The sequence below is a fragment of the Pezoporus wallicus genome, unplaced genomic scaffold (assembly GCF_028554395.1).
Source record: "Pezoporus wallicus isolate ANWC-B61680 ecotype Strahan unplaced genomic scaffold, APGP_CSIRO_Pwel_v1 contig_5922, whole genome shotgun sequence".
NCBI classification, from domain to species: Eukaryota; Metazoa; Chordata; class Aves; order Psittaciformes; family Psittacidae; genus Pezoporus; species Pezoporus wallicus.
Window position 1 is genome coordinate 1177980 of NW_026637228.1, and position 16936 is coordinate 1194915.

General features: G+C 37.7%; 1 protein-coding gene across 19 annotated transcripts in view; it reads right to left on the reverse strand.

Annotated features, from left to right (window-relative positions):
• Positions 1 to 16936, reverse strand: part of ROBO2 (roundabout guidance receptor 2) — a 1076913-nt gene that overhangs the window by 14712 nt on the left and 1045265 nt on the right. For 11 of the 19 annotated variants that reach the window (XM_057404328.1, XM_057404327.1, XM_057404325.1 and 8 more), the window contains 3 exons: positions 15546 to 15806; positions 12114 to 12328; positions 3783 to 3965 (listed from right to left, as the gene is read on the reverse strand). In XM_057404328.1, the coding sequence (XP_057260311.1) occupies positions 3783 to 3965; positions 12114 to 12328; positions 15546 to 15806 (659 nt within the window). The remainder of the gene's footprint in view (positions 1 to 3782; positions 3966 to 12113; positions 12329 to 15545; positions 15807 to 16936) is intronic. The other 8 variants (XM_057404343.1, XM_057404336.1, XM_057404341.1 and 5 more) reach the window with 1 other exon arrangement.

The window sequence follows — 16936 nt, forward strand, 5'->3', positions numbered from 1 at the left end:
CCACCTTCACATTTGCTGAGCCAGATTTTCATTTTAGGGGCTCCCATATGCACTGTGTATCTGGAGTAACTCCAGTGAGATAAACATAACTGATTTTACAAGCTATGTAACAGTGTAGGTTTGTATTCTTAAGAGCTCTCTTTTCTCAAGAAATAAAAATGGAGGTATATTTAAATGCTAAAATGTTCATGTTAATTTTCAGTGGTTTTAGATGTTAAAAAAATAGTGCATTCTGACTAAATTTATTCCTCACATCTTTTTATATATATGTTTATATATATATATACACTAATCAAGTTACATGTTTCTCCTAAAAATAATCTTTGATGCTGTTCTATGGAGCCGATCATTAAAAGCATCATGCAGGAACAGCTGAAGCACAGTCCCCTCACTACATTCGCTTCCTCTTATTTTGATGTTTTTATTTAATTAATTAGGCTTATTGTTTAATAAAAAATGATGAAACCATCTTTTACCTTCCTTTTTCATCTGTATGTCCTTCTTGACAAGTATATTTTAATTTGCTTAGAACTGGTACTTCAAAGTCTTAAATGTTTTTATACTACCTGCAGAGGAGAATGTCAAAAGTTCTGCCCTTTCAATGCTACTTTAGGCCCAAACTGTCTAAGAGTTCATGGGAAGTGGCAACTGACACCAAAATAGTAAGGAGTTCTTTTATCTTCTGGCTAACTTAGAACAGGATCTACCCTGCTGTGAGTTACGTTTCCTAGTAAAACCTTCTCACTGATGTGCACCCTGAGGAGGACACTGCTCTTAGGCAGGCTTGTCTCCCAGCTGCATGTCACTGACAGTGACTGGAAGTTACCACATTTGAATCCCTCATGTGGATGTTCCCCATGGCCAGCTGAACTTAAATAGAAGGTATGTCTTTGTGAACCTGGTTCATTTTTAACTAAAATGGGTTACAGAACACCCACCCAAGCAGCTAATTCTGGAACTGGGAGAAAGCAGTAATAACCATTTGGGGAAAGGCTGGAAACATTAACCTCTATAGCTGGCAGAGCTGCAGCCAGACAAGGACAAGACATCAAGCCCTTGTTTCATAGACAAGGACAGAACAGTAAAATAGACATGGACAAAATATTAAAATTTCATCTAAAATGAAATAAAAAGAACACTAATGCAAAGAAATTCCATCCTAGCTCATAGCACATTGCACGGATGTATTGCTAAAATAAACCCGCAGCATGCAACTAGTGAGCGCAGGACAAAGAGTCTTTGCACTTATTCTCTTGACTAAAGAAATGTGATTATTCATTCAGAATGTTGGTTTGAACAAGAAATAGGCACCAAACATTCTCTTTTTTATACCTCCATGAAAATAAGGAAAAATAAATAGCACTGACCTAAATCAGACATGGGGCAAACACAAATGATGTGCAGGCTCCCTAAACACGTTTTTCAATGCACCTGATAACTGATTACAGCTTCTTGTGTTTGTACGCAGCCCTTCCAGTAAGAACTGCTGAGCAGTGTCACCCTCTCTGTAGTAGATTTAGTGTGTAAGTGGAGAGAAGAATGAATCTACGGATTTAATTTCCCAAGGGTGTTAGAAAGGAAAGCTGTCTGAACTTCATGGCAAATCACACGATGGCTTTTGGAAACTGGAATCAGTCTGGCAGGAGAGACACCATACACCTAGATTTACCAGAGCCTCTTATGCTCATAAATCAGACACACTTATGTGAGGCTATCAAGTTGGACTTCTCCTTTCATATCAATGACAATATCTCACACTGTTCTAAATGGGTGAAACTCAGACTGCAAAGGAATAGAGAATCAGGACCTTCAGATTCCCTCCAGACCAATGAACAGAAATAATACTGCTGTTTCTCCACTATAAAACACTATTTTGCAAGATGCAGGGTTTATTATGGTGCAGCAGGTCCATTGCTTAGGTTTTTGTGAGGAAAAGAGGGGAGGGCTATCTGTTTACATGAGGGTTTTATTTTGTTTCTGTTTTGCCTGCTGGATCACTAAGGATTAAGAAGGTAATAATCATAAATCTCTACCACAAATGCTGGATACTTTAGATACCCTAAACTTTAGCAGTCTGTCTGAGGGATTACATGCAAGTACTCAGTTTAAATGTATTTGTGACCTAATTAAGCTGGGAAAATATAACTGACAAGAGGGTTGCCATCCTTTCCTTGTATGTTCCATTTACATAGCTACAATAAGAAATTATATTTATTTAAAAGTGTGTGTTTATGTGCCCATTTAACTTTGTTATGTGTGTGTCTGTGGTGGAAGCCACACTTCTCAGTGGCCTGATACAAGCCAAATTACCTCTGGGTGAATTTGAGTATTAGCTTTTACTGAAGCTAAGAACACCACCAAAAAAAAGTTGGGAAGGATTTGCTGCTTTCATTCAAGACTATTTATGAGACTCTTCAAGCAAAACAGTGTATTTTAAATTACAGTTTGGCCATCATAGTAGATGAATGAAGATCTACATCAGGTTTTGGTTTGTTTTGCTTTGTTTTTTCAAAATGATGAGACAGATTTACTCTGTTTCCCACTACTGTAACAAGCAAGTGAGAGTTTTAACTACTTTTAACAGTGAAATAACTGTCTTTTAAGGGTGATCAAAGTCAATGGCAAAAGCCTCAGTGATCTGAGAAAAGCTGTATCTGTCCACCCTGTACCTTGCTGGCCAAACAGGACTTTGCCACTGATTCCTTTCTTCATTTCTAACGTCCCTATAAGGCAGTGTTTGCCATGAAGTTACTGCATGTAGAAAGCCTGTGTTTCAGCCCTAACTGTGGAGACATTTCTCACAAATGTACACATTTTACTGAAGGACAGACTTCATACCAGACTAACAGTAACAAATTTTAAATGATAGGAACATTGTGGGACCTAAGGGCAGGAATCGGCCGAGACGGCATAACGAAAACATGACCCAAGCTCATACTTTGCTATTAGATTTGTGGATTTAAATAATTAATTACTTCTGCTATTTTGATAAGACAAAGCAAATGCAAATACATTCATTTTTATAGAATAGTTTAAAATAACTTTTTTTTTTTACTAGAAATAAAACTTTTGGAGCTTTAATAACATGAACTAAGTTATGCTCACTTTCCATTAATTCATTTTAGAAGACTGGCTGTTTTCAAAAACAATAATCACTTTACCTTTGTTGCACTTATCTTGGCAGATTCAGTTGGCATAATTAAAATTAAATTTTATCAAAATATGTTTACTGATTAAGTGGTTTTAAATCAGCTATTAAAAAGGCTTTTAAACAGTTTGTATTGTTAACAATAAATGCACACCGATCCACCCCATGCTTAGAAAAACTTCACAGAAAAAATACACTTTTGCAAGAAGAGATGCAACAGAAGAGCAGGGATGGAGATAATAGTTTAAATATGTTGTTCATCACTGAAAATGTGAATGATTGTGAGGAGATTTTGCAAGAACCAAAATCATCAAAAGATTGCACAGGAGAATTAGTGATCTCTTCATCAAAATATTAAACCGAGCATATGTCAGTAAATCTATAGCAGAGTCAGCACAGAGGGAAACTGCAGCAGACTGAAGGTGCAGATTAAAAGCTTATGCTATTCACTATTTCAAATCACTAAAAACGAAACCTAATGCAAGGTTTCATTTAAAACATACTGATAAAAATATCTCCATCCACCTTATTACATGCATGTTAGACAGGTGTGAGACGCAGGTTCACTGAGAAGAAGAGAAGAATAGGCAGAGACACCCTTCATGCAGAAAGCATCAACTTTGAATCTACAAACCTGTTCTTGTCAGACTGGTTCCATCCAGCCTAAAACCAGCTTTATCTGCTGCTGCAACCAGTGCTTGTGCAAAACTGCCGCTGGTAAAGATCGAGTCATCTGAGGAGCTACCTACACTAGATCTATGACTAGAAAAGTTACGGTCCTCATCAGACGCAGAACCCCATCCATTTACCATTGAACCTAAAAACAAATGTAGGGGTCTAGTGAGTTGTGCACATTTGATATATTCTTATCATCTAAAGCTTAAAAGACCCATTTAACATGTCCTTGCTCAGGAAAACCAAAATTCATTTGACAGAGCTTGGTACAAAAGAGCAGCATTCATCTAAAGCTGAAGACCCACTTAATACGTCCTTTCACAGCAGGAAACCCAAAGTTTATCTGACAGAGCTTGGTATAAAAAAAGCACTATTAAAACTAATGGGATCTCATTCGTAGCTTGCCCCGTGTTGCTTTGATCCTGTAAACAAAATGATACATATTCTCTACAATTGCGAAGGCTCCATAATAAGTTCATTTGAAAGTTTGTAGTTTTTTGCTGGGATTGAAATGAATGTGATGTCGGTTTTTTTTTTTCACTTGATTTATTATAAATCAATATCTAGTTTGATGTTTGCAAAACAAAGTCCTTATTTAGGACAGCACAAGTATAAGTCTCAGTAGATATAGCTGAAGTCAGAGATGGGCATCAAGAGCTACCTGAATAAGACTGGCATTATGTCATTTTCTCAACCAAAACCTTAAAATAGATGAGCAATTTTAATGTCCTGAAGAAATCTGACCTAAAGCAATTAATTCTAATGGATTAAACTTACTTGTTTTAAAAGGTTAGAAACAATCAACATTCAAGAATGGAACTACGTATACTCAGATTCGATACTGAGAAAGTCACTAAGGCAGTGCTGGCCTCATGGTACCTTCTAGCTATGGACTACCACCACTGCAGGAAAGGAAAGTGATAATATCATAAAAGTACAGTCAGAAAATGAGATACTGGAAAAAGCACGTGAAAGAAATATAGAAACCTGGAACGTAAAGAGCAAAACAGCAAAGTAAGGATTCCTCTTACTTGCTCTTCATTTATATTTTCTGTTATTTTTTTCCAGTGCATGAAGCATCAATCAGCTACCTAATGCGTCAGTATAACTTACTTTCAAAAACTATGGCTCAGTTCAGGCTTATTTTAAAGTATTGAAATTCTGTTTCTTTTGTGGCATCAGATGGAGTTGACGGTGTGCTGTACTTCTAAGAATCATGATTAAATGTCATAGAATAACTCTGTGAAGTAGAGCAGGAGTCAAAGAAAACTTTGCTTGTACCAAGTGCTTATCTTTACTATAGGAAGAGGGCATCCAGGCTGATTAGATACCAAGTCCAGCTAAGGTGCAGGGCTACCAGACTGCTTTTGGGACCTGAGCTGCTGCATGGCATTGCATGGTGCTGTGAGACATAAGAGTATTGTTCTGAAGTAGCACAGGCTCCTATCCTAAAATACTTGAGATTTGCTTTTTAAAAACAGCGGCATGCATATGTTGAAAAAGCAAAAAGACCAGTGAACCTATGAGAATCTGTAAAGAACTGATATCCAAAGATATGAAGAATATACATGTGGAAAGATACATCATAGCCCTGACTTGACCGTTAGCACAACTGAATTTATGTAAATGTATATGAGATGCTTAGCAGTACAGTAGCTTTTTTAAATCCATGTCTAAGAAAATATTGCTGTGTTCAAAATTACTAACTAGTAAATCAATACTGACTTGCTTTTTAGTGCCATATGGATAGTCTGACTAACTATTGGTGGTGTCAAATATTAAAAATATCCTGCAAAAACAAGTCATAAGTACAATAAATTAATACTGGAATTTAGTCAGTAGCATGCTGCACCACAAAGCCCAAGAACAATGGATTATTTTGTGATGCTGCAGTGACCAAACCTTTCAATGTCAGCAAAGTGGCAGGCTATAATAACAGAAGTCCATGCACTCATAAGTTACAAGAAAAGAAACTGAAAAGGTCTATGGAGGTCTGACAGGCAGAAAGTGTGTTAAGTGCAACAGGGAGTGACAGAGTTTCATTCTGCTTGCCAAGAGCACACACAAAATTGTTATTTTCCAAACAGACTCGACCTGATGCAGACAGATATAAGGAAGCTGAGATAACAGCAAGGGAAGGCTAAAACTGAATTTCCTCTGAGAAGACAGTTTCTGAACTAACAATCAAAGTGTGATAGGACTTCATAGAGAATGGAGAGTAAAAAAGCTTAGCAACAGTTATTTATGATGTACGAAAAGAGATACTACAGATAAAACTCTTCATGAAGATGTAAGAAAGTGAAATGCTGTAGCTGAGAACTTTCAAACAACTGCTTATTGACATATTCTGCAAAACATGTAAGCACATGCTGAAATGTAAAAATATAACGAGGCATACAGATACAAAAGGACGATACTCAGGTGCTAAAAATTTAATGTGTATCTATCTTCCTAGCGTCAGGGCCCACGGGTTTTGTATGGTACATTCTACTCTCTACACAGAGACTTATAAAAACATATACTGTATGGAATAGGTTTTCAGTATCACAGGCACAAGACTATAGATGTTTTAGAGGAACTCAGGTTTGAATTTCCTTTTGCTGGCATTCCTGTTTGCTAACCAGTCACTCAGCTGTTATACAACATAAAATACACATGATAATTTGGATGCGATGTTTTCAGGGTATGTCCAGGAACACTGGCTACTTTTTACCTACTTTTTCAAGAGCTGAACTAAAATTCATCCAATCCAACAAGAAAATCAATGTTTTAAGTACAAGAACTAAGAATCTACAAAAGCTGTATGTGACCAGGCAGCTGTAACTGAAATCTCTACATTATTTCTACTGTTTGCTGAGCTATTCAGTTTCCCTGCATAAACAATGTTTTCCCCACCAAAACTTGCAGCAGTAAAACCCTGGCTTGCTTTGCCTTCCAGAGGTGTGGACATTGGCTGGAAAGCATAGAAATGCTGGAGCCTAGCCCGGGCACCTCAGGCCACCAGGCAATGGTGTGCATGTAAGTTAACGTGTAAACTGCTTGTTTAAAGGCATCCATCCACTGGCCTCTTGTATTCCAAATCAGATGCACATTTCTTTCTCTCTGAATAAAGACAGAATAAGAGATATTGATGTCCCTTTCATATCAACTGTGTGTTTTGCAATGGAATGAAACATGCTTTTAGTGTCTCCTTCACATGCAGTTCACTATGTGTTTTCCAAGAGCACATTTGAGTTTTTACACTTTCTGGCAACTGTAAATTTTACTCTTGCTGACAGCAGCAGTAAATGCTTTATGCAGAACAAAATCAACTCTGTGAAAAGTTGAACTCTGTTTTCTTGCTCCATAAAATATCTCTTGGTTCTAATGCAAACAGAAAGCTTCCTTGCTCTCAGGGAAAGGTGAAGGGAATAGAGGTCCTAGCTTCTTCTAGGCTGAACACTACTGCTTTTAGAGGCATTTTGCAGGCAATAAAAATGCTATTTTTCTTTGTAAAAGTGTACTCTTGCTTTTCTTAAAAATAAGATCTAATGCACTTGTGAAGTAAAAGCTGTAAAAGCTGCTCACTACAATCCTAACACTTGAAAATCCCAATAGATACTTCTCTGTAACAAACTCTATGCGCATGCTTAAAGTTAACAAATGATGGGGATGTGTATGATTATGAGATTTTCTTCATAAGACCATGAAAACATAAAGCCCCTGCTCCTCTGCAGTTACTTTTGATGGAACTGCTAGACTGCTGAGGTTTGTGAAGTACGGATGGATGAAGTCCATCGGGACTGATGAGACTTCAGCTGAAATCATTTACAGAATTCCTTTAGCCTTTGAACAAGAGAAAGGCATTATCCTATTTCTACTCTAACTACTGTCATGATTACAAAGAAAAATGTCTGCTGATTTTGGTGGAAATGAGTGACTAAAAGAGGCAAAAGTCATTGTACCATTAAAATATGAAAGAATAACTGAAGGGGCTGAATGCACAATATAAACAGTATCACACTTCAAAAATTAGATGTGGTCTTGTACTTTACATTATACTCAGCATAAATGCCCAAATATTTAAATGTATAAACCTGAAATAACCCTTTAGCTTTAAAATTTGTATTTTGGGGCAGGAAACACTAAACAAAGGGAGGCCAAAATCATACATACGTATTTAGCACTTCACAGGTCCAACCATAATTAATGCCCTTCATAAACATTTAATGAAAAATGAATTTATGTCACTTAGCCAAATATATTGGTGTTTGCATTTTCAATCTTTCTGGATTTTTTGGTTTCCATATTGCTGAAAGGCACAAAAATTTCTCAAATTTATTCAAGCTGTTCGAAAAGAAATGCACACAGAACATTAAGTAGTTGCTCAAATGTTGCTGAGCAGTAAAATACTATGATAAAGTGGCATCTTGCTGTGTCTCTATTACTTCTTCAGCACTAAAATTAATTTATGATCAGTCATCAATTCATTTACATGTCGTTTTATGCTAAATCTATCGTTGCTGATGAATGCATATCCCTAGATCCATTAAGCTAGAGTAAAGTCTGTGCTTTATAATATGACCCTGCTAATTGTTGCATTACCATTTTTATGAGATACAAAAAGTAGCAGTTTCCTATTTTCTGAGCACATATTTAATCCGTGAAACACATTCTTCCTATTAAATGCAATCTGTCTAACCGCTTATAAAACAGAACCTTTTGCAATAGGTATCCCTAAGCAAATCAATATAAATATTGAACTCTTCCATGGTAAAATATGACTCATGAAAATGGTTTTGTATAATTTTCAAGAATTATTCCATTTGTACTCAGACACAATGAACAACTTTTACCCTACAGACACTGATCGGAGATTCTTTTAATCAAGACCAAACCAAGCCAATAAGGGATTTTGCTCCTTTCTGAGTTACACAGCCTATGGAGGTCTTTATAATTTCAGATCTATATAATTCTATGGATCAATAAAAAAAAAATTGTTATCCATTTACAGTGGTACTGTTTACAAGAATATCTCTCTGCTTGTATCAGCTTGTATCAGTTAGGTAGAAAATGGCTTGTTCTAGTTTCCATGCTAGCTAATGGGTGACTCTCTCCCCTCAGTCAAAAGGACGGACTGAAGAAAGAGCGGCTCTCCCTACCATCTTCACTGATGGTGCTGGGGGAAGAGAAGATGAGAGGGCAAAGAAAACCCCCAAACCGTAATACTGTGATCTGACAAAACCTAGTGTTTTTCAAAGTGATTTCAGTGAGAAACAAACCGATTTCTTATACAGTCATCATATGCAATTAATTAAGTCTATTAAATGTAACAGAATCTTTTTGACCATTCACACCGTAACTCTGCACTGCAATTCATTATAAAGGCAAACATTAAACATAAGCAAAAGAAAAAAAAAAATTTCAGTGTGTCTCCAAACCAAAAATAATGCTAAATAATTGTGAATTGAAAGTCAAGTGGTCAAGTGAGCAGACACTTTACAGCTGCTTTTCAGTTTGTTTTTTTTTTTAAATCAGAATCAGTAACTCAGTATCTTAACAAACTATGCTGGGAATGAAGCAAAACTTTGGCTTCAATTTCATGTTCTATCCCACAAACATTCAGTTCTAAGCCTCCCTCCTTGAATTTCCTTTGCAATATCTGGAAAACGTTAAGATATAGTTACTGTGCACTCCTCCTTTCTTTTCACTTTATTATACATGTCAACATTATGTCTTTGCCACCTGCAAAGAGAAAAGCTTAATAGCACAGATTAAATGTTTGCTTGAATTTTTGCTTAGCTGTAACTAAAACTCAAGGGCCTGGAAGACAATCTGACTTTCAAACAGTTTAAATGAGCAACACTGTGGTTTCAGAGGAATTTAACAGTTTGAGCTTGGCTCACCCAGCATCAGTGCTTCCCCTCAGAGAATCCCACATTTGGCACTGGATGAAAACCTCAGTCTCAGTTCAGCCATAGAGAACAAAGTACCATTTCACTCCAAGAGTGGGTATCTTCAAGTCATTGCTGAAGCATGCTAACAGTACAGGATGAGGAAGCTCACCCTGTTGACAGTACAGCATCTCTATATGGAGGAAGTCTGGACAATTTAGAGTTCTCACAAATATGGATCTCACAAAGTGTGCTTGAAAATGAACATTAATATCATTTCATCTGCGTGAGCTATTGCCATTTGCCTTCATTATTTAATATAATGTTTAAGGTAGTGAAAATATTGCATATAAATTCTCAGGAAAATGCTCTGTAAGTCACCAAAAGCTCTGTGAAAAGAAATAACTTATATATTCTCAGTGCAAGAAAAAAAAAAGTTAGTTGTTCTACAATATTCTAAAAGCAATCAAATTAAAGAATGAGAAGCAGCTTAGAAACAATGAATGCAATTTGTTAGATACCCTCCTTAACATCAGCAAATGCAGCCTGGAAGAGTCAACAGAAACAGAAACACAGACATTAAAATTCTCTTTTGGAATAATTCACCCAAGTATAATCTACCCTTAGAAAAAAAACCCCAACAAACAATCCCAAAAAAAAGCCCTTAGAAAATTGAGGGTTTATGCACATAGAAATAGAGGAAACCAGAAATAGTTTCGTTCTTCAGAGTTTGCCATTTTACAGATCATTTAGAGAAACACTTCGGGTAAATGTTAATCAACACAGAAGTCTACAATTTGGAGCGGAAATGCAGCCATTCCTTACTTTGCACTAGCTGGGGTGGTCCAAAATATAAGGTGAAGATGAAAACGTGAAAAACATTAATTTTCTGATTTACAGATATATCAACATTGGCATATTAATACATACCAAATGGAAAATACATAGCAACCTGATTTTTTTATTATTATTTATTGCTGTATTACAAGTGCAAACCTCTTACTGCATTCCTAATGGGAAGGCTTCTGAGCCACTAGTGAGATATGCAAAAATATGCAGAATTATAGCCTGAAGGAGATTACACTAGAAATTCAAGTGAAGTGACTTAACATACTCATGCACTAGTAAGTTAACCTTCTTAATTCAGGGATTTAAACTTTAACTCTACAGCCTTCAATTGAATCTGGATTGCAAATTGCAGCAGCAGAGACACAATACTTAAATCTTAGACTGGCAAGCAGTGTGGCCCTAGGGTGAAAGAAAATCTGGAAAGTGGGATTAAGCTGCACACTGTTTAATTCAACAAGGGAAAAGCAAGAAAATTATAGGTATTGATGCTCCATCACTGTAATCTTCCTGCAGTGTTTTCAGAATAGCAGTGTTTAAATAAGGGGGCAGAATTCTTGGAATTTTAAAGGTCCAGAATTTCATTTAAAAAGGGATGAAATTCAGTGATGCTATGCCAGTAAATTGTACTGAGCAAGTGTCCCTTAATATACAACTAACAATCAAGTGCTCTTCTTCTGAGATCAAAGATTGAATAAGCACCCACTAGCTTTTATGGGCTACGAACACTACGTACATTTGGGTCTCCACTACAGCTGAACTATATCATGAACATGATATATTATATAGATGCTCAAGTTCAAGCTAAAGAAAAATATACTGATGCTTAGAAAAAGTACATTATTTTCATATAAAATCTGTAGTTTTCAAAAAATGTCTGTTGCTGCCTATATTTCATCAACAGCAATTCTATTCACTCAGATTCTGTGCATTAGTTTTGCATGCCTTTCTAGGTCCCCTTTGATTATCGCTGTTGTAACTTTCCAAGGGATGCAAAGGGTGAGAAGAAGTGAAGGAAGGATTGTCAGGGTAATTAAATATATTCACTGACAGGGAACAACTAGTAAATTCAGCAATACAAAGTAGGCTCAAAATATACATTTTCCTGCATAAATGTTGTATTTACTCTACAAATAAATGTTGTGCTGATCTAAATACACTTATTCTCATGTCTTTTAACTTCATCTGTGAAAGCATTTACCCAGCAAAATATCTAGAAATGTTTTATGATAACATTTTTATGCTGCTCCTGATCTATGAAATATACATTCCTAAGCTGAGGTCTTCCCCCTCCTTTTTATGTAGCTGGCTTGCTTCTCCAGTAGAGTGAACTTTTCATGAAAGCTAGGATATAATTGAGTTTTCTTTCAAGTTTTTAAAGCTTTTTAAAATTCATGAATTTTCTTATCATTTTGCAGCAAAGCATTTTCAAATCCTTCTTTAGTGTTTAATACTAACACATTTCAAATGTTACAGAAATAGAGTGGAATAAATTTTCACTTAGAAAGTGTTTGACGGATGATTTTACTGTTAGGAACAAGTTGGTGTCACTGTTAACTGTGTTTGGTTACCTGTCACAGAGCTGTCTAGATTGTCCATACTGGAGCCTGGAGTATGCTCTAGACCTCTTAGCGGCCTACTGATTTCTACAGTTTCTTCTTCAATATCATCCTCCTCATCATCATCATCCGGAACATCTGTTTCCAAATCTGAAATAAGGTTTCCAGATACATATCCTAGGGGTGGAACTGGAGCCTGAGGAGGTTGTGTATTGCTTTGGATGTGCCTACACAAACAAACAGGAAAACATCATCAGAATGGAAGAGACTTTCAACCCCATGGTCAGTAGAAGATTAGCCTTTCACTAAGTCGTGAAGTACATTTACAAAACATGCTTATTAGGTCAAACTCAGGAAAACTCAGCTCAGTTATTCACCACAGCTTCTTATACCAGCGTACCTGCACGCTTTCTAGTCTTAAATATACTTGTCCTCCTGTAGGATAGCGAAGGTTAAAACTGCCCTTTTACAGATGAGGAATGACTTACGTGGAGGCTATATAAATCAGGTGGGAAGTCCATGGAAAAGCACATTTCTGAATCCCAACCTAGCATATAAGTGCCTCACCCGATACTGCACCTTGCAAATCACATGTTGAACCAAAATTAAATTTTACTACTTCAGATTAAACAGACTCAGTTCCCTTAAGCAGAAGTCACTCTAAAGAGGAGGAAATGACCAATAGGAAAGGAAAAATGTCAAGTCCAGTGAACCCATTATCAGTGAGGCCTTTTTTGGTTTTGTTTTATTCCAACTAATTTACTTGATTTAATTGCAGCAGTATTAGGGCATGCATGTGTGAAATTACTGCATGCAGCAATCACAATTAAAAAAATAAAACAAAGATAAAAAACAACCACAGGATAGCTAAATGGCCAAAGGCAAGCATGGGATGGGACTTGGAGCTTCATTTGCGTGGTGTCTGAGAAGCTACAAAGGAAAACAACTACCAGTTTTCAATGCAGCATTTTTCACAGCACTACAGGTACAGAGCAAGCTGTGCCAGGGGACCCAGGCATGACTGGCCTTGGCGAAAGAGCATGTACCATGCTTGAAATTGCTCACTTAGGCATTTGGGAATCCTTGGGTGGCTGTCATGAGATGGCGTGACCTGACTTGGATCAGCAGCGCTCTGGATGGGATCCAGGATTCTGCTGTCTCTTGCTATCAGCATAACAGAAAAAAATACAACTGTCACCTGTTTATATTCCTAGCCTTAACATGTTTTTGATGAAAACTGTGCAGTATTATTGCCTGCACTTGATGAGTTTTTTTTTTTTCCATAACGCAAATCTATCGGATCCAAGAATGTCACAGGAATGTTACGTACCGCTGGAATCTCTCTCCACCGTGGTGTAGATTTTAGCTTATTGCTCACTCTGAAGCTTACTTGCAGAGCAAATGCTTCCCTTCTGATATACAACCCTCATTAGCAGTTCTTGAATACTTTTCTGCCTGGACACCAGTTTCTTAGCTCTGCAGTGTTCAAAACACTAAGCTAAAGGGCACTACCATCTAACTAACGCGCAATAAACAGTGTGATTAGCCCCCAGTCAAGCAAAATACTTAAGTATATGCTTAGTGTTAAGCACGTGATAGAACAATTGAAGTCAATTTCTCATGTACTTGTAGTTAAGCGTTTACTTAAGTGATTTGCTGGATCAAGGCCATAATGATTATGTACTTTTCCAGTAATCTCTAATGTGCTCTTTCTTAAATTCCTAGTTGGCTGGTCTCTGTATTTCTCTTCTGTTACTCCTGCAGTAAGCTATCTGACAGGTCCCATCTTGTTCTGTTTCCCTCCCACTACAGTGGACAGGTTGACTGTGAAGAGAACTCTTCCTTCCCACTTAAGCCAATGGAGGACTTTTCACTGAACCTGAACAGTATTTGCTGAATAGCCTGATACGTGTCCAGCCAAAAATATCCAAGCGTTAAACAGTTCCACATCATAACTACTACAAAAATCACTTGTATCTGCAACCCTCAATATTCATCCCAATATCTGCTAGAAAAGTCCTCGTATGAAGAAAAGGTTGTCTCTTGGATATTTTTTTCCAGCATTTCAGGCTCAGTTACTGTGACCTTAACAAAAGCAATGTTAAAATCTGTATATTCTTCAGCACATTGTGAAAGTTCCCAAACAACTTCTGTTTCTCCAAAAAGGGAGTAGGACCTTTCCTGTCAGCTGTAAGAGGCTTTGTTTCAGAGTCCTACTGTTATTCGCTCCCAGACTGGCATCCACAGTTTGTAGGGCATAGAAAGGGTAACAGATGCAAAATGAAGCGGCAATGACTGCGTAGATAGGGTATGCATCTGTGTGCTGGCTCAGAAGTCAGCTACCTTCAATAGGCAGGTCTGGCTGCTGCCTGGGATTTGGGTCTGTCCCACAGGCAGGCCAGGGTCCGTGCCTGGCAGCACGGCACTGCAGCAGGACCAAAGTACCCTGTTGATTAAGTGCAGATTGCAGACAAGCCTTGAGGCTTCGACAGTGTCCAGGGAAAACAGCTGGCTTTGATTTGGCACTGCCTGCTTACCTGCCTGATCTATTTATGGTAGCTCAAGCTGAATAACTCTGTGGCTTTATTTACCAGCAAAGAAAGGCTGCTCCTCTGCTGGCAGCGTGCCATTCGGTAACCAGCTCTGCTCCTCTCCTCTGAGACTTGCAGGCTTTGTCTGGGTAGAAAAGTTGTAAAAGGACAACTGCTGCTTAGGGAACATCCAGAAAGCAACTGACCTTCACCGTATCCCCAGCCTGGTGCAGATGACAAGTTCTTTTTCAGTCCCTGAAGAGATTGCTTCTGTTTGTTTTGCAGTGGAAATGTTAGTGTGGTATTTGCTTGCTCTTCCCTTAAACAGGCATAAAGCACTCAGAACTGCCAAATTCATTTTGTAAATACTAACAACTTCCTTCCTGCTGTTTCTGGGTTTTTCCCTATGAATCAGAAATATTCAGAGTATTTCAAACTACAGTCAGAGATGCAAAATGCTTATCCCCATGTGACATAGGGTGAAAAGCTGCTACACTGCTATTTCCAGTGACTAGCATTATTTTTAATCAGGAATTTAGAACCTCAATGTTTTTTGAAAATCCTAAGAAATTTGTACATTTTGCTAGCCTGAAAAGAGACTACTCTCAACTGCATAAAGGTTTTCAGTAGGTTGATGTTAACTAGGTAGTTGAATATATGTTAAAAGCAGAGGAGTATTATTTTTATGAGCTTTTAGCCAAGATTCAACATATTACCAAGCATTATCGTTTAAAAAGCACCACCTAATGTTTAAGGCCTTCACACTGTAGATAGTTTTGCTATTTCTTCTTCCATTCTACTACTTTGGAGACATTACTGAAATGTTGTTGAACACAGTCGACATTTACACCATCAAGGAATAAATTATTATTATGCTTATTCATTTCCCAATGTTCCCCCTTCAAACATTTACCATGTCTGCTTTGCTATATCAAACTGGTAAGCCCTAGTTAATTCATCAAGGTGGGCTTGAAGCATTGGCTGCATCTCCTCTCGTGGAGAAGGGGTGAGGGTTGCAGTTGACTGTTGCCCAAAGGAGATGGCAGGTGACGAAGCTACCCCTCGCACAGGAGGTGTGGGGACACGATCATCATCTTCTTCAAGCTCATCCTCCATGCCCTGATGTAGGTAGGTCTGAACTGGCAAAGGTGGACACCAACCATCACTGTCATATCTAAAATGAAAAAACAAGTAAGCACAGTATATATCAAACCCCATCTCTGCCATGCAGTAGAGGGCATACAGGATTTCTGCTACAGTTTGAACCCTCGCATGCAGTGTGAGCTTTAACATTTATTCAAAATAGGGTCATAATTGTTTAAATTCTCCTTACTGAGTCTGTTTAATTTTTCCCACAACAGCTACGCAACTTGAACAAGATGTGCAACAAAAAAATTACTGCTCCATTATAACATTTGCTAATGGTGATTAGACAATGCTACACCACAATCAACAACAAAAATGAGCTAACTCACTTCCTGGATCATTAACCTATGAGAACACATGAAGATTGACCTAGACATGAAAATAGCAGCATTCTTAACAGGCAGAGTGAGCTTTATGTAGGTGCGCCTATGAACATCCTTACTCCCATCCTCTCCTTTATTAGTCTATAAATTTACTATTTGTTTTTATTTTGTATCTTAAAGAAAAAGCTGCACTTTCCATATAAATTCCAGTCTTTCCACACTGCATATAGATACCTACTATGATGTGTAATATATTTATGTTGCAGCAGCACTGACCCCAAGCATATGCTATGTCACAGCACCAGCTGATAAGACACATTAGCACACATGTTGACAGCTCTGCCAGCACCCCACCTGCTAACCAATCTTTACAGGGACTTACCTAGGCAGTGCTAAATTTCTGAGCACTTTCAAAACACCTGCCCAAAGTAAAAAAAAAAAAATAACAAGTACCAATATACTTTAATACCAAAGTCTCTGTTCGCATACAAGAGATGTTCTGGTATGCTTTTGTGGGTTTTAGTCTAACACCAAAGGTGTAAGAGATGATGCTACATCTGACCAGGGCTAGAAACAGAAGCTTTATATTCTATTACCACTTCTTATGCAAGATTTGCCAGCAATTCAACCCTCTTCTGTCTCTGTCCTCACCACAGGACCTTTCAAGTCAGTGCTGTATTACAGCATCATTCCAGGACCCTGTCCCTTAGAGACACCAGCATCACTCAAGATGTCTGGGCCCTATGACTGTGGTTGTTCCCTGTGCATTATCTCCCCAGAGTAATTCTCTAATCTGAACACAGCTTCAGTTGTACACAGCTCTGCTGACGATCAC